We start from the raw sequence: 25,038 nt of genomic DNA, 5'->3' as shown, positions 1-25,038 counted from the left end.
TAACCCATGTTTATTCATCCAGCACTAAAAGCCTGGTCTGTTCACAGTAATTCTATTTACAGTAGTATGAAGTGATAAATGCACTGTTCAGCTGCTTGGAAAATTATAAACAAACTAGAAATTATATAATGATTTAAAGAGTTCATATATTTATTGTGTAAATCATGTCCTCTATAATCGTTGGTGAAAATCAAAAGTGGTAGTTATAAAAGTAATGGTATAGCCTGAAACATAGCTACAGGTAAATATATGCATATATATTTGTATTATATACATACACACACATTTGAAAAAGGCTTTATATTGATTTTTGTAAACTATATATTTTTCATCTTTATTGCCAAGTTGTTCTGTTTAATAATGACATTTCCATATGTCTGTAAGTATTTATTTAATGAAAATTTTGAAGTTTTGGCATTTTGAAATATCAGTTTTTCATCCTAACCACTGTAACCCTTTCAGTTTAGGGCAAAACACCTTTTACCAGTTCCTATAATAGTTGCTGATAATTTAGGGGACTCAGTCCCTCAGAACATAGTTTCTAGCACCAAGTTTCTCTTGGTGCTTTGCTTTACGTTTTCCTTTTGGTGACTTTGAATCACCACCAACATGCCAAACACAAAGCTCACCTTATTCAATTTAAATTAACCTATTAATAAATTTAACAAAGCATTTTTCTTTTTTTAAATCTGAGTGCTTCTCCTCGCCTACTTTTCCTTCTATAAAATACCTTTATGCAAACCTTTATTTAGAAAATCCTGAGCCGAGTAACCGCTCAGCTGAAGAGAAACATCGGAGGAGCCAGCCTGGAGCAGATGTTGGGGCGGCTGTGAGCGCGGGGTGCCAGATGTGGCTGCGCAGTGCCAGATGTGAGGGCGGGGTGCCAGATGAGGCTGCGCAGTGCCAGATGTGAGCACGAGGCGCCAGCTGCGAGCGCTAGGTGGCAGCGGTGACCGCGCGGTGGCAGCTGTAACCCCGGGTGACACCTAGTGCCGGGTGACAGCTGTGGTTTTCGCCCGTCAGCTCTAAAGCCACTGGGTGGCTTCTGTGGCCGTGGGTGCCAGCTGTGAGCCCTGGGTGACAGCTGTGACCCCACCCCCAGACCAGGGGACCCCGAAGCAGGGGCAGTGGGCAGCGCTGGCAGGTCCCTGCGGGCTGGGTCCGTGGGAATTGCTGGGTTGGGCTCGGCAGGGTGAAGTTGTTGACTCCAATCTGTCGCAAGAAGCAGGGTTTTCTTTGGGGGCCTGTGCTAACCTCCTGCAGGAAATGCTCCAGAAGTAATCACCACCTTCATCAGTCCAAGGTCAAACAGACAGCTCACAATATCCAGAGGCTGAGTTACCCACCCCAGACCCAGACCTAGTCTTTAGGAGCCTATGTTGGATTTTTATCTGATAGTTTGGAACCTCGTGCTGCTCATTAATGTGGAGGTTGTATGGCCCTTGGTTCCACCAGCAGCATTTGTTCCTATCATACAGAGAAGGCATTTCCACACCTTCCCTGCTCCTTTAGCTCCTGCAGGCTGCAGAGCCCCACAGAGCTTGTGCAGACCCACACGCACCCATATGGGGACAAGGTGCTCTAAGGAGCACACAAACACACACATGGATCTGTGTCCACTAACTTGTCTAAAGTTAGCAAGATACAGTGCTTGCAGACCATAAAAACTCATGAAGCCTGGGATGCCTGAGGAAAAATCCAACAGACACCCCTTATCCCAAGCTGATTTAATAAATGAATGAAGACAGATCAGGAAAGAGTCTGATTTACAGCCAGAACCACAGAACCCACATCTCAAACCTCTAGATCCTGTCTGCAAAATACATGTGCAAGGTGCACTCAGTAAGGTCACTGAGATGGCTGTCACTAAAAGGGCTCACCCTGCCAGGCTCTCTGCCTGGGTGTGTAGACCTCAGCAAAGTGCTCTCCCTGTTTTGGGCAGGCCCCTCATCTGTACTGTTCTGCTCATCCTCTGTTCTTGTTGATGTCCTGTTTCAGCACCTGCAATGTCTGTACTGGGTTTCAGATCTCTGCTTTGGGCGTGGTTCTGGCATGTCTGATGGACATGTGTTCAAAAAGGTTTAAACTTCATAAGCTGTTCAAAGAGCATGTTTGTTATCAGCACTTAAACACAGCTTTGCACCTTCATTTCCTGTTATTGGGATTTGGGCAATTTGCAACAAGGGGCATGAAGTTATGAGTGAGTGCAGGGAAGAATGGTTATGTACAGCCAGGTAATAACAAGTTTTCTGTATATTTTAGCTCCCATGCTTGTCTTTCTTCTTCCTTTAAGGTACCAAACCCTTGAAAAAAATTCAGTATCAGTTTTCTCAGGGCTTTTGGTGTATCTGTCTGTCACCTGAGAGCACAGAGGAGAATTGCTCACTTGAAAGGGTAAGATGTGGCTTTCCAGCTCTGCTCTAGCAAGTATTTGATCAAACATAGCTCCTGCCCCACTCTGTTAGCTGAAACATTCCCATGCCAGTGTCAAGAGATTGGGTTCCTGTAGGCAAAGAAGAGAGCAGCACTTTTCAGGACAATCTACCAGGAATGCTGTAGTTTATGTGCCTCAGTGACACGTTACATTAGGATGTATAATTTCCTCATTTCAGTTCAATCTCATCGTCTTAGGATCTTACTAATTTGAAAAACAGCTGTTGAAAACATTAATTGGATGAGAAGCAAGCAACCATTTTTCTTGGTGGCAGGAAACAACTAGAAGGACAAATGAAGATTAGTGCTCTCCTTGGTTTTATATGTAATTTCTGTCTTTCCTTGTCTGCCCTCTCAAACTCCTCTTGTCAACAGTAGGGGGAATACAATATTATAAAACTAAATGGAAATCTGCAGTGGAAAGCAAGAAGAATATTTAGTAAAAGCACTGAGAAAATTATTTCAGCTTTACCATATGGGATCCTGTTTTCTGTGTGTCTGTGCGTCCATCTGGTCCCCCAGCAACTGGAGGTACTGGCTGATTTTTCCAAGCCAAACTGAAATTACACACTTCCTACTGGTTTTGTGGAAAATAGCAGCTGGCTAGAGGAGAAAACCCCTTTTGATGGGAAGACATTATTCATCCCTGGGCCAGGCTGTGGGGCCAGTGGCTGGTCACCCCATGGGTAACTGCACAGCATTACCCAGCTAGATGCCTAATACAGTATGGAGACATGCATTAGGAGGAGCTATAGGAGGCATAAAGGAGGGGGAGAGGTATTGGGAACTCTCTGGAGATGTGGGAGGATACAGTGAGCTGCAAGACATAATCCCATGTAGTCAAGAGATGGAAGGATAGGACCACCAGTAAGTACCCTTCTGTTCTGACACTCCTATTCTGGTTCCTACTCCTCCAATGAAATGACAAACGGAGAGGGAAAACTGAGTGACCAAGCTGTTACCACTAATCAAAAGTCAAGTCTTTCTGTGTTGGGAATGACTTTTTAGGCCTTCTTTGCTAATAAAGGAAAAACAATACTGATTGCTTTATTTATTTTCACAGGTGGCCTGTGAACATGAACCCCTCACTGGTTTAACAGAATGCCAGAGCTGCCAGTCAGAAAACTTAACTAGCTTTCACTGTTAAAGATTAACTTGCCTTAAGACCAGGTATTTTTATAAATTATGAAACAATGTTTCACCTAAGAAAAGAGGGGGTAATTATGATTGTTTATATATCTGAAGACAGTGGAACTTGCTTATGTATTGCAAAGAACTGAATAATCTCCTCTATGACTCAATGATTAAGCGTTACTTGGAGATAAAATTACAATCATATTACACACTGAGCAGACTGTGTGTTAAAGAGTAATCTCGCCTCTGAGTATAAACACCTGGGTGTAACTTGGCAACTTCTGTGACTGTGCTTTAAATTGTGCTTTCTACTACACGGACATCAATTTAATTGAATGCTGGAGAAGAGTTTAAGGAGCCTCAAAAGACAGAAATAGGGAAGGAATCATCTTTGTTCCACCTGCCTCCAGCATGTTCTGCTCATTTTGTGTGGGGTATCACAATCACTCCACAGTGGCAGTGCAAACAGGTGCCTTCAGACAACTTTATCACTGGCTTGTGGTGATAAAAAAAGCTGCTGTTGTAACTTGTCAAAAAAGCAAACGTCATAGAGGAGAAATGTAGGATGTCCCATTCTGAATAAAAATTGAAAGATAACCATCAAAGATACTATTAATTCCACCCAGCCTTATGTGTCTGAAAGGTACGTACTCTAAGCTAGCTGGGTAGCCTTCTCCTGCAAAGAGGAGAAGTTTTATCTGGAGGCTGAAGACACTGGTTTGCCCCAGCATAATCTTTGGGTGAGATGAGATGAGACGAGATGAGATGATGAGATGAGTAATGTTGTGGAAAATTTCTTCCTCTTTTTTCAGTACAGGGATCTTCCCTAACTCATATTTCTAGACAGAAAGCTAAAGCAGTCAGACGAGACTGCCTCAAATATCTACCATACCACCCTACTTTAGCTTATATTTTCTTAGGGATCTAAATGGTGGTGGTGTCCACCATGATTAGACTTGTAGATTAGTGAAAATCACATTTGATCCTTTACTTTAATTTCCTGGTGGGAACAAAGCCAGTGGGTTTCTGATAGCAATAGCAGCAGCACGGTGGTACTGCTGCTGTTCGCAGAAAGTCAGGTGGGCAAGGTTCATAGTGGGGTCATTGCATCGTTATAAAAAATACACAGCAAAAAGAAACATTTTACTAAAGCATGTGAAAGGTGTGTAAAACAGGCAGATATATGAGAACTGGGGAACAGCAGGGCAAACCAGTACTTAGACCAGGTTCTCAGATATCCCCAGCCATGCACTCAGTATGGCCAACAATTTGGCAGTGTGTTCTGGGCCTATTTCCAGAACTAAATGTAAAAGAAATACCTGGAGAGGATGTGGCTGTGATTCTATAGATTTGGCTGATTTTGTGAAGAGTTTGCATGGCAACAGGAAATAAATGTCAGAAATATGTAAAGCTCATGGTTTCTATCAGCAGAGCAAAGGTTGTGCTCCATGACATGGCAGTTGAAACTATTCCTGAGCAGGACAGGGCTGATGTGTGAAGGACGTAATTCATAGCTTCAGACAAAGTGGACGCTGATGAAATGTTAATTGTTATGCTATAAAGACTAATCAGGGTGATTATCAGGTGAGATAATTTATTTAGACATTGGATCTTCAGGGTGATATTGGTGTAAAAGTACTGTTGTGATGTGAAAGGGACAAAGCTGCAACAGCCAAAGAAGAGCAGCACAAGATGCAGAAAAATGCATCTTCTGCAGAATGGAGAAAAGCAAGTGGCTAATGAAAGCTTGTATCTTGCAGATGGAGAGAAAAGAAGCTTGCTCTTTGGAGAGAAAAGAGGCAAAGTACAAACATTGTAGGCTGGAGGGATAATAGAATATTAGCCTGAAGCCTTTCACACCTCAGAAATGTAAAATGCCTTCAACAGATGAAGCAGAAAACAGGTGCCATGAACCTAAAACTCTTTATTGCCATAATATTAAAAAAAAATCCCCAAACCCTATGGTGAATAAAGTAATAAATTATTTTGTACAATTTCCACTTACAGGAAAAATGCAACTTTGTTCTCGTCTTTGAACATAAAATTTGAGCTGACATGTTAATTTATTAAAATACATGGAAAGCATTTATAAAAGCTAGTCCTGTTGCCTATTCTGTAGAGCAGTGTACATGCAAACAATTTCTGAGATCTATGGAATGGTAGTTATTGTCTTTCAGTGAATGTAAGAAAGTTTAATGATGCTAACAGTGAAACCAGCTGTTACTCTTCATTTCTCTGATAACTTTTTTAGCAATAGGGTCAAACTCCCATTGTTTTGATCCATGAAAGAAGTAGAATAATCCTGGAAATGAAAAAGTAAAGTATTATGTTATGGATAAAAGAAATAGCTTTATTCTGACAAATCCCTTTCATACACAAAGGAAAGCATCTTTTCATTTCTGTCTTTTGCAGGATGCAGCAATCATCATCATCATAATTTCAAAACTTAAGATCTTTAGAACTAAACTGATTTTACATAAAAGATCATTTAATTTACCTTTCTGTTGAAAAACAGCATCAACCCTCTGACTAATTCCTGGAAATTCATCGATTGTCAGTCTAGGAAAACCCTTCTCCATGGACTGGCTGTTTTCATCAAACCTAAATCATATGAAGGGGGACAGGCAATTTTCCAGAGTTTAGATTTCAATTCTGCACAGAGTTAAGCAGCTTTTTAAAGGTGCCTACCATCTGCAATTTAGTTGGTTTCACAGGGGTGCAAGAGAAAGTTCTGCTATTTAATTGTGTTTTCCATGAGGTTGTTTCTTGTTTGCTGATAAAGGTAAACACCTCCAAAGACGCATCCTAAGTGAGAAAAACTGAAGGAAGATCCACATTTTTGACTCCAGGGATGGGATTTCCCTCCTCTGATGATAACAGTGTGACAGACAGGGCATGGAAACTGGACAGATTCATTCCTGCTATAGCATGTATTTATAGCATGAATTTTGACTCCTCCTCTCAGACTTCAGTAAGATATTGTATATAGTCCTTTACTAGCTGAAAGATTTAGATGGAGGCAAGGAAGCTGGCTTATTTCTAATACATCAAGTTCTTCCTATGTGACCCAGGACAATTTTTATGAGATAGGACTAAAAAGAAAGGAGAACCTAAATGTTCTTCCAGATTTGAGGAACACTCTCAGGGGAAAAAAAAAAAAAAAAAAAAAAAACAAACAAACCCAACTCAAAACAAGCAAACAAAGCCTTTGTTTCACTTCTCCTTGGATACAAGAAATATTTTTGACAGGCATATGAGGCTGAGAGAATGAGTTACTAGGTAAGAAATGTGTGTTGTGGTTTTCTTGCATGCTGTTGTCTTGTGACCAAGGCAGTAAAATAACAATGCAAGATATTGTAAATACTCTACCCAAATTAATCAAAACCAAAAAACAGGAAACCACAGGAATCTCAAAATCCAGATGACTCTGCATGTATCACTGAGGAACCCCACATTAGTCACAATAAAGTCTGCGTGAACCACTCTTGCCCTGGTTTTCTGGGGAAGACCTTTGCAGCCACTGTCCTTGCACACAGAAGGAATCTTTTAACTTCCTAAAGCTGACTTCTTTCTTCCCCTGCCTGCTTTTTAGGTATCAAGAATCACTCATGCCAGTTTGGGAATAGGCTTTAGAGGGAACCTACAGTTACCTAAAAGGTGTACTTTCTCTTTTATGACTTGTTCACTTTAATTTTTATTCAGATTATATTTGAGTTATTAATAGGAAAACATTTTTCAATTCTTCTTACCTCCAGTACTTGTCACCTATGAAAAAGTCTGTCTTCCCTGTATTTTTATTACAAACAGCTGCATCAACTTTCTTGACACCTTTAGGAAAGCCCAGTGTGTTGATATTCTTTGGATAACCAAGCAACACCTGATATCCGCTGATAACCCAGAATTTGTTGCCTGTTAAGACAAATTAAAATATTTGCCTTTTACCCACATACTTAAATTAAGAAAAAATTAGAGAAAATCTCATACTTCACCTTTGAAAAGTAGGATCTGATCTTTTGTGTTCTCATATGCAGCTTCAATACCAGGAGGCAGATTTGGCCAGAAGGCAGAAATTAATTCACGTTCAGCTTCTGAGTTATCGGGATATACCCTCCATAAGTGCCTGATTTAAGTACGAAACAGGTTTGTAGTACATAACAAACCACAGAAACTTGTGTATGTGCAAAAGAAGGTGAGCAACATTGTGACTTACAAGCTCTTTCTTGTCAGTGGAGCTACCTGTCTTGATGTGTCAGAAAGGAAATAACTCCCTGCACTGGGAAGTGTTTGGTTTTTTATTCTGTGTTTATTCTGGCATTTAATTGATGCTGATTGATAAATGATCAGTTATAAGCAGCTGAATATTTCAAGTTGTCCCTGTACTGTATGGTAAGAGGGTTGTAGCAGCCCAGATAGGGCTTACTGTAACCTCTTCAGCAGATTAATTCCCCAGATGATTTTGGGCTTGCAGAGGGGATTGGAGGAGAGATTGGCTCAACTGTATGGTCAAACATACTTATTTCCTAGTTTGTTTGTTTCTATTTAAATTTAATTAATAAAATTAATTAAACACTTAATTAAATGTTCAAGGCCAGGTTGGATGGGGATCTGAGCAACCTGGACTAGTGGGAAGTGTCCCTGCTTGGAACTAGATGATCTTTGAGGTACCTTCCAAACCAAACCTTTATGCGATTGTCTGGAAATGTTTGCATCATTAACTCAAGTCAAGTCAATACTCAGTGTAAGCATCTATACATTTGGGAGTAAGGTCTCATTGGGATTGAGGTGTTTTCTGGAAAAAAATGAATCATGTTTTTTCAGGGATTCCTATAAAAATATGGATATAACTAATATCTGCTAAAACTTTTATTTCCATGAATTGAAATCCATTTGTTTCATTGGCAATCCTGTAAACATGTGAACTATGAAAGTACTCAGTCTTTGTATAAATCAAGAAAAATTAAACCCCATGCAGACAAATGTCATATCAGTATTTACCTGCCCTTTAGAAAAATGACTTCTTGTCGGAGTGTAGTTACAGCATCAAAAGACATCTGGGAGGCACAGATTTTAGGTGAGGTAGGGGTGGTCGGCCTTTTATCTGGGGCATTTGGTGGGGATCCTGAGGGAGAAATTTTGGAAAGATTACACCAAATTGTAGAAATATTAAGGTTTCCACACCTTGCCTTTTTTTTTTTAACATTATGCGAATATGATGAAGTTTATGGTGAAATTTTGTGAAAGAGATTATTTCTCCTCTGCTTACCTTTTTTCTTAAAGCCATGGATTTTACTCACCATAAATTGACTGAATGCCACTTATATCATCTGGAGAGAGGGGAAATTCACTGGGGCTGATGTAGGCATAATTGGGGAACATGAGAGCCCTCTGATCATTAGAATGGGAGAGACCCAAGGCATGGCCAAACTCATGAGCAGCAACAAGGAACAAGTTGAACCCTTATGAAATGGATAGAGAGAAGAGATCAGTCAAACTTTACTCAATAAATGGCTGATACAATCACAGCATCAGGCTATTGCTCAGTAGCAGTTTTCCTACAATATATGGACGTTCACTAGGGAATGCATCTAGGTGAACATATTTTTGTATAGGACAAGATATGGTCTCCCCCCACTAGAAGGGAGAGACTTTTGACCCTCTTGCTTTCTGTTAGCTACTGAAAGTGTGTGTGTGAGTAGATATCTGGGGGTGAGTGTGGGTGCAGCTCTTTGGAATGTCCTGGCAGGGTTTCCTGGCTGAGGTAGAACAGATTAGATAGTGAGTCAGATCAAACTAACAGCTCTCCAGGGCAAGGCAGGAGGACACACTCTGTGCTCACCGCAGGTATCAAAGTGTCACTCTGTGTGTCACTCTCCCTCCTACAAACCTGAGAAAGAAAGGTGAGATCATGAGTAGACAAGGAAAAATAAAACATTAGCAGAATGCTTTACCTTTATACCATTGGGACTTTAAAGCATATGGTTTCTTTAGAGATTTATGAAACAAAATGAATTTTTAAAATATTATGCTTCTGCATGCTTATTACTAGTGACATATGTTAACACAACAAAGAAATAAAAATAGAATTTCCTTCAACATGCGTCCCTCCAAGTAACATGCCTTTCTGAATTAGGGGAGAATGATCATCTGCCCTGCAGACCAAGATCCAGAAATGTCAACAGATTTAATGAAGACCACAAGTCTGTGGCAGAGGAGAGGACTGCTCATCTATTGCCCAAGAAAGGCTGGCTGAAGCCAAGACATTCATTTCTCAAAAACCCAAACAAAATAAAGTCTCATTTTTTCCACACATATTTCCAGTCAGTCCTCCCCTCTCACGAGTCTTCTGAGCGCTCCAAGTTCTGCAATGTCTGGCTGCTGGAGCTGTGCTGCTGAGGAACAGCAGAAAAATTGTGGTTGACCCATTCAGTCCCAGTATGGGGAAAACATGACATTTAATCATGTGACATGTCCAGTACTCACCCCTCTCTTTTTTTTCCACCACCATAAACCCACAGCGTCCTCCTTGTGCAGCAGCCTTACAGCACTTTTTCTTTTCATTAGCTCCTTGCTCTTCCTGACCTCAGTCCTCTTGTTGCAGCTTTCCATCTCAAAAAGTATGTGAGAAAAGGGTCTAAAGTAGCAGAGGGCAATGTGCCTGTGTGCTGATGGACCTGTCAGAGGCAGTACGTGCTGTACGGCCAGCCTGGAGGCTGAGCAGAGCAGACGTTCCAGGCAGAATGGGGCTGGGCACTCAGTGCTCCCTTCTCTGCTGCCTGTTGTTGAACCTACTCTGGAGTTTTTAGTGAAGACTCTTCATTATCCCTGATGGTGGGGATGTCCTTTGATTTTTAGATGGTGGGGATGTGTTTTGAGGGCTGCTGCAAAGCACAGGCCATAGTAGTGCCAGGCTTGGTGTGCACCAGAAGGGGAAAAGAGAAAGCTTTTATCAAGGCTTGTGAAACTCCAGGCCACCACTAACCCCCAGGTAAGAGTGGCTGTGTCTATGGCATTCCCACCTAAAAAGGATTGTCCTGTTGGTATTTTTATCAGGGCTAATTAAGGACTAGAGAAGATCAAGGTGTTTATGTCTATGTCATTGTAAGTATCCCTGTTGTAGGACAGCCTGCCATACCCTCAAACTGCTCTTGTAGTTAATGCAATGTTTCATCTTAGTCTCTTCCTTCACTTAAATAAAATCACAATGAAATTTATTCATCTGCATAACACTTTACAAACCCTTTTTTGAACCTACCAGCTGAGCCTGTGGTCCAGTCTTCATCCTCGTCAAAGTGTACATCACCGCCTAAACCAGTGCCAGGTGGAAAGGCATGAGCAAGAACTCCAAGGGGTCCATCAAAATAGCGAGGGCAATGTCCATGAACTAAATCATAAGAAGTTGATACAACACTGAGCTTTGGTTATTATTATTGAAAAATAATTAATTAAAAAATTTCTAAAAAGTTAATTTTATCATTGTGTGCAGTATTCATTTTACCTTTTTTCCCAAAAGCAATCATTATATCTGCTATTCCCATATGGATGCGAGTGAAAATCAGTGGGGTGACAGCACTCCACACTTTAAATGCCTTCTCAACTGCTTTATCCACATCCTCCTTTCTCATATCTGGTGTGTAGTTCACAATTCTACAGTTAAGAGAATTCAAGCATAATATTTAGTATTTGAAGAAAAAAGAAAATCCTAATATGGTTGAGAAGATTAACAGAAAATATAAGAAACAGTATAACCTGTAAACAAATAGTTCCCAAGATTCATGTGGATCTGGGTGAGTTTGATAAGGGAAAACTGAGTGTGTTTGAGTATGTGATAACTGTCCAATATGTCTTTTTAATAATAATAGTTGTGTACACATTATCAGTTTTTTCTTAAAATGGGCCTTAGCCAGGAGGTTGCTACTTGAGCATGAGGAAAGTTACCTCCTCAGGTTTCTGACACTGTCATCTCATCAAACGCTAAAGATAATGAGGCTTGTACAGGATACAATTGATGTTTCTGTTTGGCTTACAGAATATTTGTCAGGAGTGATACATGACAAGCAAAATACTATGGTTGAACCAGTAAATGCAAAATACCCAGCTTGATCTTCAGAAATTCGTCTCAGGAGCATGCATAGCTAACAGCTGTGGAGAGAGAAACATTTTTGTATTCCCAACAGGAAACAATTGCTATAGAAGTTATATTTAAATATAACAAATTCAGATACCCACAAAACTAAAATTTAAACTCAAAAAGTAATTACCTGTATGTCAGTTTGGTTTTTTTCCATCCAGGCAGAGTGAAACCATAGAGACCTACATCGGGAACTCCACACCTGGGTTTCTTCATCATTTCCAATGTCTCATTATCCAGTTTTCCAGTCACTTTCAAACCAAAAAATTGTTGCATTTTCTGAAGTTTTTCAGCTGCGGATTCAGCATTTATTTTCCATCCAAGTTGATTTGGATCTGGCTCAACAGCATAGAATTTATTCAAGTAGTTCTAGCGAAAAAAAAAAAATAGTGGCATGTTTCACATTTTGATCTGTTTCTTGAACAAATAAATACCTTAGGACTGATGTTGTTTGTGTAGGTTGCTGGCAAAACCTTCCTGCGCTTTTGGAGCACAACAGATGTTTTCATGAGGATCATAGCTAAATAGAAACAGACAACATTGTCCTCACTCTTATTCACTTGACATTTCCAGTTTGTACAGATTTAACCTACTTTAATAAAGTTCAAGCAACAGAGTTCTATGCGATAGCATTGTCTCAGAAATGCAGCAAGCTGCTGTGCAAGTGGAACACACAGAACAGGTCTAAAAATAGAGGGCTCAATAGATCCCAGATATGGACAATTACCTGTACAAGCTTTGCATCTTCTTCATTGTCTTTTTCTGGATGGAAGAGAAAGGCACTAGAAACAGCTGTGCATGTTACAAGCCAAAGTGAAATAGCCTTCATTTTTACTCTCATCCCTGTCCTGGTAGGAGAGCTGTCTGCTTTCTGCTCCGTGTGCCTCCTTTCTCACATCCCAGCTCGTATGGTTATGGGGTGCTTTGAACAGTCAGCTGTAGACTGACTCAGAGCTTATCATGCTCTGATTCCCTCCACACAAGTTATAACACTGTGCAGACTAACACAATAAAACTTAATTGAACCCATCCGACTTCACAGTCATCTGAAGTCAGCTGGGATTTGAATCTGTCTAAGCAGCTTGGCTACCCTTTCAAAACTAGTACTCAGTTTCAGTTATTTTACACCAATTTTGACAAACCTGAGCAATTTCATGCCAGATTAAGTGGTGGACAAATGCAAAACCTTGTAAGTTGTCCCAACACACCTGTATGAAATTGGACCACCACATGTCGGGGTACACCTAGAAAATGGGAATTGTGCATGAGGTATGAATCCCATAAAAAAGAAAACAAAAGAGACTTTGAGAGAAATGACTGTAAGCAGAATATTTTCATTTCAAATTGATTTATGATGAAAATGCCAATTCCTTACCCACCTCTTTCTGGCAATTTTTTAAACCAGTGTGTTTCTTTTAAATCATTCTGGTGGAATCCAAGATATACATAAATGAGATTGATTTAACCTTATAAACTGAGCCTAAAGAGTGTGAATAATCTTATATCTCTGTCTGCATCTATCTGTCTATCTATCTATCTATCTATCTATCTATCTATCTATCTATCTGCCATCTCATCACTAAAGGGTTTTTCCAGTTTAACCACATTAGCCGCAGGGCATATGATTATTTCCTGTCTTAAGTAATTCAGAATAAGGGAAGTTTCAAGAGTCACACAAGCTGTGACAAATTATGGGATTTCACCCTGTTCCAGCCAAGCACCTTCCTCTTCCACTGGCAGCAAAGAGAGATGAAGGTGTTTGGCACCTCAGAGGAGCTCTCACAACACATACTCAACTTTTACAAAACTGTTGAAAGAAATGCTTTCACGTTGGACCGTGGTTTTTTTCAGGAAATCCATGCTTCTGGTTTTTGGCTTTTTTGCTGTCCCTTCCAGCCAATTTTTCTCCAGCTGGAGGCATTAATGGTGAACCTTTTCGTCCCGATATCCTCATTGTTAAACTTGTTGTTAAAGGCGTTTCTCAGATACTTAAAAAGAACCCCAACAAACCCTTGTCTTGATTATTATCATTGCATTGTATAGGTCCCATTCAATTCTGTATGTATTTGACCATATCTATTAGATTTTTGTTGATATAATGTATGTTTACACAGCTACCTAACAGACACCCATGTTGTGAACAATTAGGAATGTTGAGTCCCTGCTGGTATAGTGTTACGGTCATGACCACGCTGCAGCACTGTTTCTGTTTCCTGGGATGCTCTGTGTAACATCATCAGTACTACTGATGTGATAGGCAGTCAACTTTCTAGGTTAAAACAGGGGTCACATTGCTGCTGTCTTGTAAGAGGAGAAAAGAAGTCCAACTTTAATAAATGTCAAAGATAAGCATTAGGAAACCATAACCAGAAGCTGCTTGTACAGCTTCTTCTTTTCCCAGACCCCAAAGCCAGCTATAGACGTGCTTGTGAAACATCACTCGTGAACATCTTCCGGTCTCTCTGCTTTGGGCATTGGGAACTGGCTGCTCAGTTGTGTAGATGGCCATATTGCAAAACTCTGGTAGTGTTTTCTGTGATGTAGATCTCCATCATTCGTCACTCAAATGTCTTCTGAGCAAACACTAATGTTTGCTGAAACTAAAAATGTAGTCTAAATTAGAGGTTTCAACTTCTCTACATTGAATGAAGACAATGTAGAGGCCAGATGACCCAATTTTAAGTTAGTTGGTTGAATCACTGCCCAGAGATAGGTATTTCTCTGTTTTCTGTAGAAGAAAGTTTAATTTACAAATGCTTAAAGTTGGATGCAGCTGATCTTAACCTAGCTGCTCTTATTGTCTCTATCCTTCACTGATACATAGCAGACAGCTGTGGGAATCTGATAGCCAGCCACAGTGGGAGGCAAGAAAAACACTTATCCCACTTCATATAAAATCTGCCCATAGTTCTTAATTTTTCTATAAAATTAAATTCATATCAGCTGAAATGTGTTTCCGAAAATGTATTTTAGTGCCGTGGGAAAATATGTTTGGTGCAAAAGCCCTGAACAGCATTTGTCTTTTGTGTCATATGCATGAACATAATCAGACTGTAGCACCATGGTCATTCCCTCTAGCTTTGAAACCTTGGAGACAAACAAATATATCCATTTAAAAACATAAGGCAGATCTCTAAAAAGAAAGCCACACTGGTGGCTGTGATCCAGAACCTAGACCTGTGACTTCTACACTGGTAGTTGGAAGCCAGCTGGAAAGCTTTAGGCAGCTTAATGACACTAGAGAACTCTTCAGGGAAAAAAGTTGTGCCACCACTCTTCAGGCTCAATCCTTCCACAGAGCCAATGAAATGGAATTGTTACTCAGCCTGAGTGAAAAACATGGGGCAAAGGCAATTGGTCTACATGCTGTCTTTGACTCTTGATGGACTTTAAACAGACTGCAGCGTGTGAGGGCAGGACTCAACCATGCCAACTCAAGTCCCTAGGGACAGTGTGGTCTTTGTGGCCCTTTGGGAAGTGATGGGCTCCCAGGAGTCCTGTTTCACACCTGCATGGGTTACCAGGGGACCTTACAGAACCGCAAATGCACTAAACACATTTGGGGAATTGAATTCCTGGCTGGGCAAATCTGTCTTACTGATGATATGGGCAACAATTACACACCACACCTGCAGCAAGGCTCTGGGGAGGGGCTCAGTACTTGAGCATAGTACAGTAGTTAGCAAATAGAGGTAAACTTATTAAAAGGGAAAAAGAAAATAACAGGCAATTTTATGACAAAATACCCCAATTCCTAATTCTGGAAAGACTGCTTTGTGCCTGAAAGAAGACAAGAGCGGCTGGCAAGAGACGTGCCCTCCTCTTCATGGTGTGGCTGGGATGGAGCAATCGCTGGGCTCCCACAGGCAGAGGAAATGTGCTCTCACATCTGCATGGGGCAGATTTCTCACAAAGGCATCACTTCATGTGAAGTTCTCGTCTTCCAGTTCATAGGAAATTCACAAAGTGAATTTCAAAACTGCGTCTGGCAACTAAAATTTGGACAGGGTGCGAAAAGGCACGGACTAAAAATATTGCATTAGAAACTTCATCCTATTTTTAACTTCTTCATCTTCCATGATCTGTAAATTACCCTTTATCTCTCTTTCCTCCTCTAAAACATAACCACCTCCTTACACCTCCTCTCCCATTAAACATTTTCACTGCCCCATAAGTACCCACCACTATTTGCTTCTAGAGAGGGACTAGCATTCTGCTCTAAATCTGAGAAGCTCTTTTGACATCACCTTCAGATCCTGTGCTTTTACTTCATATGTGTAGGGAAAATATGGCCCCAGTTTTCATTTTTTGCTATAAATTGTTCTAGTAAGAAATATTATCTTTGCTTGTAAATATTGTGTTACATTTGGAGATAATTTCTGCTAAAAAAGCAGAACAGAACACAAACAATTTAGATTTATATACTTTAAAAAAAAAAAAGTTTGGTTTAATTGTCATTCAGGAGCACTGGCTTGCACAAGAAAATACGATTCAATAGCTGGTGAGGTTTGATATTAAAGAACAGGTACTTATAACTAGTAATTTGTGAGAACTGGATTCACATAAATTAACTTCTTAATTAAAGCTTTTGATTTGCTGCACATTATTTTTTATTGTTTTGTAATATTTTCTTAGGTTTTATAAAGTATATGATCAAATTAATTTCCAATTATACAATTTCTTATCTTTGAATAGTATTGAGACTGATCTATACTGAATTTAATATAAATAAGAACTACCAACTCTGTTCTTTATTTATGAAGGATAAAATTTAAGAGCATTGTCATATAGACAGATAAGTAGCAAAAAAATGAAACAGATATGTTTTTATGAGACTACATATTATTTCCTCAAAATATAGTAACTTTTATTAACCTATCCTTAAACCTTCCTCTGAAGCCTATTGAATTATACAGATATAAAATACAATAAATTTTGTTCTATTCATATTGCTTCTAATGATGTCTGCTGAGCTATAAAGACTGAAGAGAATGTGAATAACCCTTCAAACACCATTTAAATTGAGGGCTTTGCAGAAAGCGTGGTTAAGCTGGAAATCAAGCTGTCGTTTTTATGCATCTTTGTATCAGAGGTATTTTTGGCCAAGAATTTTAATCTTTCAAGCAAACTTCTTGATTCTCTAACCCACTGGAATTAGGTGGGATTTAGTGACTACTGGAGTAGTAAGACAGTAAAAAAGTCTTGATTTAAGAAGTTTATTTGTTTATTGTACGTTGTGGCTACCACAGACAGCAAGAGACTTGTTTCTTATCTCAGGGGTCCTTTCTAATCTATATTTCTGCATTTTTGGACTTGAAACCAGTTCCAAAATCCAAAAACATGAGAATATTCCTTCTCCCCTGCCCGTCTGCCCTCCCACAGTTGTAAAGATGTGCACCCTGGAGAGTAGTCTAAGAGGGGGAAGTCTAAGAGAGTAGTCTAAGAAGAAAGAGGAACAGAAAGTGGAAGTAGATCTGTACACCAAAGATAATGAGCCCCAACTAATTAACCACCAGATTTTCACCAGGGTTTGTGAGAAGTGGGGGGTTCAGAGACAAGTGCATCCTCATTTCTCTGTCTTTGTGAAAAACCTGACATTTCCTGCCAGACTACATTTTTTAGTGTCTGAAAGCTGGACTTGGGTCTTGAGCATCAGGGCAAAAATGACATCAGGAACAAAATTATATGAGAAACAGAATTTATTAGGAAACTTGACCATAACAGGAGAAGTTGTGATAAATTATATAAATATATTTGGCTTAAAATAAATAAGTGTTAAGACTGTACTGCAGTAAAATTTGAACAGAAATCCGTTCTGACCTGAGAATCATGAAATGCTGAAAAATGCAGCAGATAAAAACATACAATGTGCACATGGAAAAACATTGCAATTAACAATTAAACCAGCTGGTGCTCTTCATTTTTCGAACAATCCGTTTGTCACGAGGATCAAACTGGAACTGAGTTGTCCCATGGAAGAAATACACATAACCTAGAATCAAATTTAATCCAATTATATTTCATTTGAAAAACATCCCCATTATAGACAGTCTATGTATACCAGATATTTTTCATTTCCTTTTCATTAAGGTTATAACAGCTTTTTGAAAAGAATTATTCTATGTATAGAAGCCCAAATATTCACATAAATACAGGTTAAAGGTAAGTTTCACTCACCATCTTTCTGGAAAGCAGCATCAACCCTGCCAATGTTTCCAAAGTCAGAGACTATTTTCCTGGGATACCCATGATCCATGGATTTTTTCTTTTCATCGTATCTTAGAAGAAGAAATGTCATTACAATTTATGAGGAAGCAGACATTATTTTGAAAGTCAAAAGAAAATTCTTACATGCAACTGTACTGTTGCTAAGTCTCATATAGATTAACTTAAGTAGCTTTTGATTCTCCTTATTAAGTTTCTCTTAGAGATTTCTCTGAGATTTGAAAATCCTACTTTTGGTAAAGTTTGTCATAATGTTCCCAGGGATCCTGGAAACACAGCTCAGAAATTTATTTCTGTATTTCTGGACTAGCAGAGCCTTGGCCATGACTTGCACATAAAATTAATTTCTATTTCAAGGCACTGAATATCCAGTTCAACATAAAAACAAAACATAAAACTTTGGAGAAGACAGTAGCACAGTTGTGAATTAGAAACACAAGCAACTTTAAAATTGGAGAATACTTATAATTACTTCATAGAGGAATTAAATTACAGCACTTTGCACTGATGATTCATTTTGTTTGAAAAGTGAATTAAAAGTGGACCATATCACAGCATAACACAAAAAAGCAGCTGTGTTGTGGAGCAAAAGTGAACAATCTACTAGAAACTGACTCTTTTTTTATTCGGTAGCTTTTCATTCAGGTGAAAGAAATCATAATCCTGCTGTAGGAATCTATTATTTGGGAAAAAAATTCCTGATGAAAAGGTGACATTTTCTAGGAAATGCCTAATTTTTTTTTTTTTAAACTCCAGTGAAACACATTTAAATTTCTGGAATATGCCTGGTTTAAACATTGATCCACTCAAACTATATAGTAACACATCAGTCCTCAGGGAAATGAAAACATGTCTTCTGGTAAATGAACATTAAATCTTACCTCCAGTATCTGTCAGCTACAAAGAAGTATGTTTTCCCTGTGGCTTCATCATTGTAAGCTGCATTAACTCTTTTGACAGTCTTTGGGAACCCCAAGCGATAGATTGGTTTGGGATAGCCAGGTAGAACATCATATCCACTGATGACCCAATATTTACCCTCTGAAAAATACACGCAAGTTTAATTAGTTTTGGCTACTTATAAAAGCATTTACCTGTGTTTTAGATGTCTGGAATACAATGTGTCTAGATGTCATGTTATTCTTTTCAGTTTACTACTTTAGAAAATATTTCTAATTCTTATACAGGGACTACATGATGAAGACAGTGGAAATGGCTTTTCTTTTTATGAATAAAATATTCGAATCATGAAGTGTGTTGGATAGAGCTTTTCCCAGAATTTAAGAAAATGAATATAAGGTATTTTTTGGGATAACAACTGGGGGTGGGGGGCAGGGGGCTGGAGGTTGATGACTTAAACCATTGACCTTGGACTGGGATATTGAATTTGGTAAATTCCTGTATATGGTATTTGATTATAGAGCCATATAATATTTTGAAAACTAGGCAATATGCATCAAATTAAACTATTAAGGAAAGCACATGTCTAATCAAAATGCTTTGGTAATTTTAGACGCAATGAACATGTGGTAATAGGTAATGAATATGGTCATGTACTATAGCAATTGTGTAATGAATTTATCTGAGGGTATTTGAGGCCTTGAAAAAGAAAGACTGATGGTTAGTTCAGTGTATAATTTTCCTCTCACAGTACAATTTTTCACCAACATATTTTTTAATTTTTTCCCCCAAAGTACATCAAATACTAATAAACATATCAGTAACTATAATATAAAAATGCCTGTATTTGTCAAATGAGTTCAGTAAAAATCCTTCTGCACAAGATGAAGTGCTGAAGAGAGCTAGACCTGAATAAGGGTAGCTCTTTTCATAACTTGTTTTTTCAGGGAATTAACTATAAGAGAGGGGAAATTTTTCTAGATTATGACCTCTGGAGATCTGTTACAGCAATATTATCCTCTGATAATTATTTTCAGAATTGTAAGATTATCTGTTCAACTTCCTTAACAACACTTTAACTTCTGTAACTGCATAGTTTATAAGAAGTAGTAAGTAACAGGTCAGAAAAAGTGGAGACCGTCTGATTAAATTACCTTTAAAAATTGTAATTTCATCTGTCTCAACGTTTTCATAAGCAGCTTGAATTCCTGATGGTAACCTTGGCCAGAACAGTGAGATAAAATTCAGCTCTGTCTCTGTCCTTTCGGGATGCTTGCGCAGCATGTATCTGTTATAAAAAAAATTTAAGTCATAAAATAATTCCAATCTTTTCAAAACATTCAAAATAATTATTATAGCTCCTGAAGTACAACAGAGAGGAGATGTGAATACCCCTTTCCACTGAGTGTAAAAGAAATCTAGAGCAAGGAAATTGGTAATTTTAGCACCTCAATAATGTGCTAAAAATTGAGCAAATTGAATATAAAACCTTCTACTTCTCTTTAGAGCAATAAGGCTCAGACATCCTTCTCCCTGGTGGTGCTTTCACCTCTGTCCCTGCTCCTGTACTGAGGATGAGTGTGGGATCCATGGACACACTGCTGTCAGATACATGAGTGCTCTTGCTTTGCTGTTTATTTGAATCAGTTTCAGAGGTAAGGGTGTCACAGTGGTGAGCACAGTGATAGAAGAGTTGGTAAACAACCTACAAGCTCCTGTCAACTTCCCTGCTCTTGTCAAATAGGGCTCTTCAGATTAATGATCTGAGAAGGGTCTTCCCGTGCTTCTCATTGTATTACATTCCAAAAGACAGTTTTCCCTCATGGATTTTTTTAAACTGCTGAATATTTAAAAGAAATAATGTGTGTGCTTATTGTTGTTACCTGCCCTTGAAGAAGATTATTTCTCCACGTAGGGTAGTAATAGAATCAAATGTCAAATTTGGGTCACAAGCTTCTGGAGTTACGGGTCCTGTTGGCTGCACAGCAGCATTAGACCGTCCTGTAGGATGAACATTTATCATTCAGAGTGGAAAAATATAAGGAAAGTGTTCAGAAGATCTCTGAGGACCCAGAAAATATGTTTTATACAGAAAGAGAAAGGATATAATTTCAAAGTAAGAGTCTTCATTAAATGCAGAAATCTAATATTGATAAAACAGGTTGTGCTCATCTTTTCAAAATGAAATTTTTGCAGAACTGGACTTCAGCTGAAGTTAGCTTCCGGGAATTTTCTCCTTTTTGTTATCCATTTTTCAGAAACTGATAAACTTCTCATTTTGGTGGAGTGTTAAATACCTTCATTTTACCATTTACCAGCCTCCCAAGTAGAAATATTAAATAAATATGTTACTTCTTACCATAGATGGCCTGAATTCCATCAATATCATCCTGAGGAAGACGGAATTCACTGGGGTCGGTGTAGGAGTAAGTTGGATACATCAGTGCTCCAGGATCATTTGAATGAGACAGACCCAGTGAATGGCCAAGCTCATGGGCAAGAACAATGAACAAATTGTAGCCTGTAGGATGAAAACCATATGAAACAGCATAAAATCTGTTTCAATACACAGCACGACTGACTAAACGGCAAACTAGTATACACTAGAGGTACAAGAGAGACTAAGTAATTCTACATCATAAAAACACAAAAACATTGTTACAGAAGACCTGTATGAGTATGTAAAGAATGTCTGGCCTTAACTCTGTTCTCATTGTCATTTCTCTAGTGTCCTTTTGTCTTAAACAAGAGTTGTTTCCCCTGCTGTCACATAAACTGCTCACATCAAGGATCATGCCCATGGATGAGGGATTGTTGGCAGTGATTCAACAGAAAAAAGGACTTAAAAAAAACAATGAGATTACAGTTTCAGTGATAATTGGAACACCCTAGTTAGCACTAAACTTTGAAGTGTTAGGTTAAGAAAAAGAAAGAATTTGCTTTCAGAAGTCTACCAACAGATTTCCGTGTATCCAAGTTTTAGCTTTCCCCTGAACGAAAAAGTATTTTAAAGTGCTGACCTTAAAATCATTGTAAAACACCATGATGTAAATATTTATATGACATTATAAATGCCACTATGATCTAAAAAAATCTGTTTTCTGCAAGTTCATGCCTAAAAGTGGCAGTAAAAAACAACAACAAAGAAAGGGCAAGCAATTAAATTATAAATTAAAAACTCTGTCCCTTTTGCTCACTTTTCTGCCTGTAGCCAGGCTTATTAAATAGTAAACATCATGTAAGGTGAGACCATATGAGGTTAAAACTATATAGATTAAGCTACAAACTTACCTCTTCCATCTTTTGTCCAAGCTTCCTCTTCATCCATATGCACATCTCCACCAAGACCTTCACCAGGCTGGAATGCATGAGCCAGCTGTCCGTTGGGACCATCAAAAGGAGAATTGTCACGGTGGTCTAAAATGAAGAGGTAAAAAATTAGTTAAAGTCCTAAATTACTTGTATAACTTCAGATGGGTATTTAATATGCTGCATTGTTACCTCTATAAGCAAAAGAGATCATTATATCTGCTACTTCGTCCTCAACCCTTTGGAATGTCAATGGTGTCACGTTGCTCCAGACACTGAGAGCTTTTCTGATTGCTTCATCTACATCAGCTCGTGTCATCTTTGGGGTGTAATTCAAAATCCTTCAAAGAAAACCCAACACATAATACATTGCTTAGAAAATATTTGAAATTTCAGCGTTTTAGCTGAAATACAATTGCTTGTGAAAAAAAAAAAATCTTAGACATATCTTTCATGAATGAAAATTAATAAAGGTTTTGTTTTAGATACTGCCTTCTAAAGTATCTGTTTTCTTCCAGAAATCACTAAATCACTCCATATGTCCATATATGTCATAATATGATTCATTCAGACTCCCCCTTCCCAAAGTCCATGTGCTAGATTTATACCTTTTTGAACCAGATTAGGAAAGATTACCTGTATGTCAGATTATTTCTTTTCCATTTGGGATTCCCTGGTGTGAACGCATATCGCAGCACATCAGGTACACCACATCTGGGTTTCTTCATCACCTCCAATGTGTCAAGATCAGGTTTTCCAGTCACTTCCAGTCCAAAGAATGACTGCATTTCCTTGAGCTTTGCAGCAAGGGGGTTTTCACCACCACCACTTCTTAAATGTGGATGGGGATCTTTTTGAAGGTCATAGAAATTCTGTAGATAACTCTGAGTCAGAGTTAAAAAAAAAAAAAAAAAAGAGGAGCATTGTGACTTGTCAGTACTGTCTTTGGTCACACTTGAATTTACTAAGTAATCTTAAATTATTCTCATATTGAAATGCCCTGTGTTTACCAGGACCAACAACAACCTCTTTTCTCCAGTACAGTTTTTCCATGGTTTTCTGAATTTGTTGTTTCACCGATGAAATATATCAAGAAATGTCTTGAAAAATCTAATATTTACTATTAATAACTAATTCTACATTATTTACTGTGATCAATTACTCTAACAACAAGAACTTCTAACAAAGAAGCTTATAACCTGTCTCATGAAAGGAAATTGAGGCTGGCAGTGAGACTCCACACAGCTGGGACTCCCACCGAAGCAGCTGAATACTGCTAGAGAGTCAGACTTGGTGAATCATGCCTTTTATTTTTAGCTACAGATAAATTCAATGATACTAGAAATTCAGGCCTTCCTACTGAATTTCAAAAATTTTGTCTGCAACAAATTATGTTGTGTCTGTGTGAGTTCCCTTTTTCTAAAATATTCTGCAAGAGATCACTTCAGCCAAAACACAGAAAAACATGCCTGCTTCAAGGAAATTTTCTTCCTTATATTATTAAGACCAGTCATGTCACAAGTTTCAAAGCACATTCTGAAATGTAAATTGTTGCTGAATTTGACTGTTCCTGCTAGAACTCACGCCTCAGTAGTTTTGTTATTACTTTGCTGGCAACACCAAAGATGTAGTATACAATATTCAGATGACTTCTGGGCAAATAAGTTCCACATAATTTTCACACATTTTCTAGGCTGATAGGATAAACTTTCTCCTAAAGCCTCAGCAAAATGGCATCTTTAGTTTCCACCCATATTCTGTGAATTGCAATTATAGTTATCTCTCAGAATACCTTATGTTTCCCTTAGATATGCACTGAAAAGATACTTACCTCTACAAGCTGTAGGGTTTTTCCTTCATCTTCTGCTTCTGGAGCCACAGGAAATGCAGAGGAGACTGCCACATACAGTGACAGGAGAATTGCAAAGGTCTTCATCCTCATCTAAGGCTTTCTGCCTCAGTTTCACTTGAGCTACAGAGCACACTTCTCAGCTATGTTTATATAGCTCATAGTAAATCAGTGACAGCCTGACTCATGCTGTATAATATCCTCTGATTAGTAAAAATGATGCATAGCAGTTTCATCATCAGGTAGTGACGCAAGGTGTTTAACTAATATTACTATCCTTATTTTGCCCAAGTCTTCTGGCTTGTGTAATTTTATAGCATATTTAACAAACAAGGAAATGTTTTTCAGGTAAAATGTTGAGCTACATTTCATACGTTTTTTTTGAATCATGAATTTAGACTATTTATAGCACAAGGCTTGACAAACTAGAGAAATAATGAGAAATAAGATTTAAAAGCAACATAATAAATTGTATGATAATAAATAAAATTATGCTACACATGATTTAATCTTAGATTATATAATATTATGTAACAATATGTAATATCAAGATAAAAATGACAGTACAAAGAACCAATCTTTTTAATGGAATAACTAGCAGTATAGCTCCAGGAGGACTGTCATCTAACAGTTTTCCAACACTTCTATCTAAAACAATCTTGTGATGGTAGCAGAAGTGAGTGATAAAATGATTCAACATTTTTTTACCTAATTATATTATTTTTTACCCTAATTATATTAATAATTTTGGTCACACTACTGGAATGGTTAATCTGGGTTCCCATTTGTATGATAAGTAACATTTCTACTCTTGCCAGCATGGATAAGGTCTCTGCTGCAATAGTTTTGATTCAGGCAGAGCGAGATGATGAGAGGAAAAGACACCACGAAAGACACCAGGAATTTTCAACAGTGTGGAAAAAGAAGATTAAAGTAACCATTTTTACCCTGTGATCACTGTTTCATGGAAGGAAGAATGAGATGAGCCATGATAAAAGCTGGTAAATAAAAGGAAGTATTTAAAAAAATATAGCAGCCTTCAGTCTCCAAGACCCTAGCG

The 25,038-nt window shown here is 38.4% G+C and overlaps 2 protein-coding genes and 1 long non-coding RNA gene across 4 annotated transcripts; 1 reads left to right on the top strand and 2 right to left on the bottom strand.

Annotated features, from left to right (window-relative positions):
* Positions 1–2,291: 2,291 nt before the first annotated feature.
* LOC135294314 (uncharacterized) lies at positions 2,292–5,560 on the top strand. Its single transcript, XR_010356439.1, has 3 exons — positions 2,292–2,394; positions 3,497–3,603; positions 5,328–5,560. It is a non-coding gene; the product is annotated as an uncharacterized LOC135294314 (long non-coding RNA).
* Positions 5,475–12,663, bottom strand: LOC135294312 (matrix metalloproteinase-27-like). The gene is made up of 10 exons (XM_064409424.1): positions 12,423–12,663; positions 11,826–12,064; positions 11,063–11,211; positions 10,820–10,948; positions 8,862–9,023; positions 8,563–8,686; positions 7,557–7,687; positions 7,317–7,476; positions 6,065–6,168; positions 5,475–5,869 (listed from the first exon to the last, which is right to left on the bottom strand). The coding sequence occupies exons 1-10, from the start codon at positions 12,534–12,536 to the stop codon at positions 5,769–5,771; spliced, it is 1,413 nt and encodes a 470-aa protein (XP_064265494.1). The 5' UTR covers positions 12,537–12,663; the 3' UTR covers positions 5,475–5,768.
* A 4,790-nt stretch (positions 12,664–17,453) lies between these two features.
* LOC135294311 (interstitial collagenase-like) lies at positions 17,454–24,362 on the bottom strand. Of its 2 annotated transcripts, none has more exons than XM_064409422.1 (10): positions 23,961–24,362; positions 22,766–23,013; positions 22,322–22,470; positions 22,112–22,237; positions 21,180–21,341; positions 20,704–20,821; positions 19,975–20,108; positions 18,802–18,961; positions 17,873–17,973; positions 17,454–17,687 (listed from the first exon to the last, which is right to left on the bottom strand). In XM_064409422.1, exons 1-10 carry the CDS (start codon positions 24,069–24,071, stop codon positions 17,587–17,589), a joined length of 1,410 nt encoding a protein of 469 aa, XP_064265492.1. In that variant the 5' UTR covers positions 24,072–24,362; the 3' UTR covers positions 17,454–17,586. The 2 variants fall into 2 exon arrangements, with proteins under 2 accessions (XP_064265492.1, XP_064265493.1); XM_064409423.1 differs by lacking the exon at positions 23,961–24,362 and adding an exon at positions 23,329–23,557.
* Between the last annotated feature and the right edge of the window lie 676 nt (positions 24,363–25,038).

The sequence above is a fragment of the Passer domesticus genome, chromosome 2 (genome assembly GCF_036417665.1).
Source record: "Passer domesticus isolate bPasDom1 chromosome 2, bPasDom1.hap1, whole genome shotgun sequence".
In the NCBI taxonomy this organism is placed as follows: Eukaryota; Metazoa; Chordata; class Aves; order Passeriformes; family Passeridae; genus Passer; species Passer domesticus.
This window is presented reverse-complemented; position numbering and strand designations above follow the sequence as displayed.

What these genes read in the sequence shown, in the direction of transcription:
- LOC135294312 (XM_064409424.1), bottom strand. Translation starts at nt 12,536, where the DNA reads ATGAGAGTAAAAATGAAGGCTATTTCACTTTGGCTTGTAACATGCACA. An exon ending in AAAACCAAACTGACATACAG is followed by an intron (nt 11,212 to 11,825) that starts GTAATTACTTTT and finishes TCTTAACTGTAG; the next exon opens with AATTGTGAACTACACACCAG. An exon ending in TCAGATCCTACTTTTCAAAG is followed by an intron (nt 7,477 to 7,556) that starts GTGAAGTATGAG and finishes TTGTCTTAACAG; the next exon opens with GCAACAAATTCTGGGTTATC.
- LOC135294311 (XM_064409422.1), bottom strand. Translation starts at nt 24,071, where the DNA reads ATGAGGATGAAGACCTTTGCAATTCTCCTGTCACTGTATGTGGCAGTC. An exon ending in TGAAATTACAATTTTTAAAG is followed by an intron (nt 18,962 to 19,974) that starts GTAATTTAATCA and finishes TGTATTTTTCAG; the next exon opens with AGGGTAAATATTGGGTCATC. An exon ending in TGCTGCTTTCCAGAAAGATG is followed by an intron (nt 17,688 to 17,872) that starts GTGAGTGAAACT and finishes ATTTGATTCTAG; the next exon opens with GTTATGTGTATTTCTTCCAT.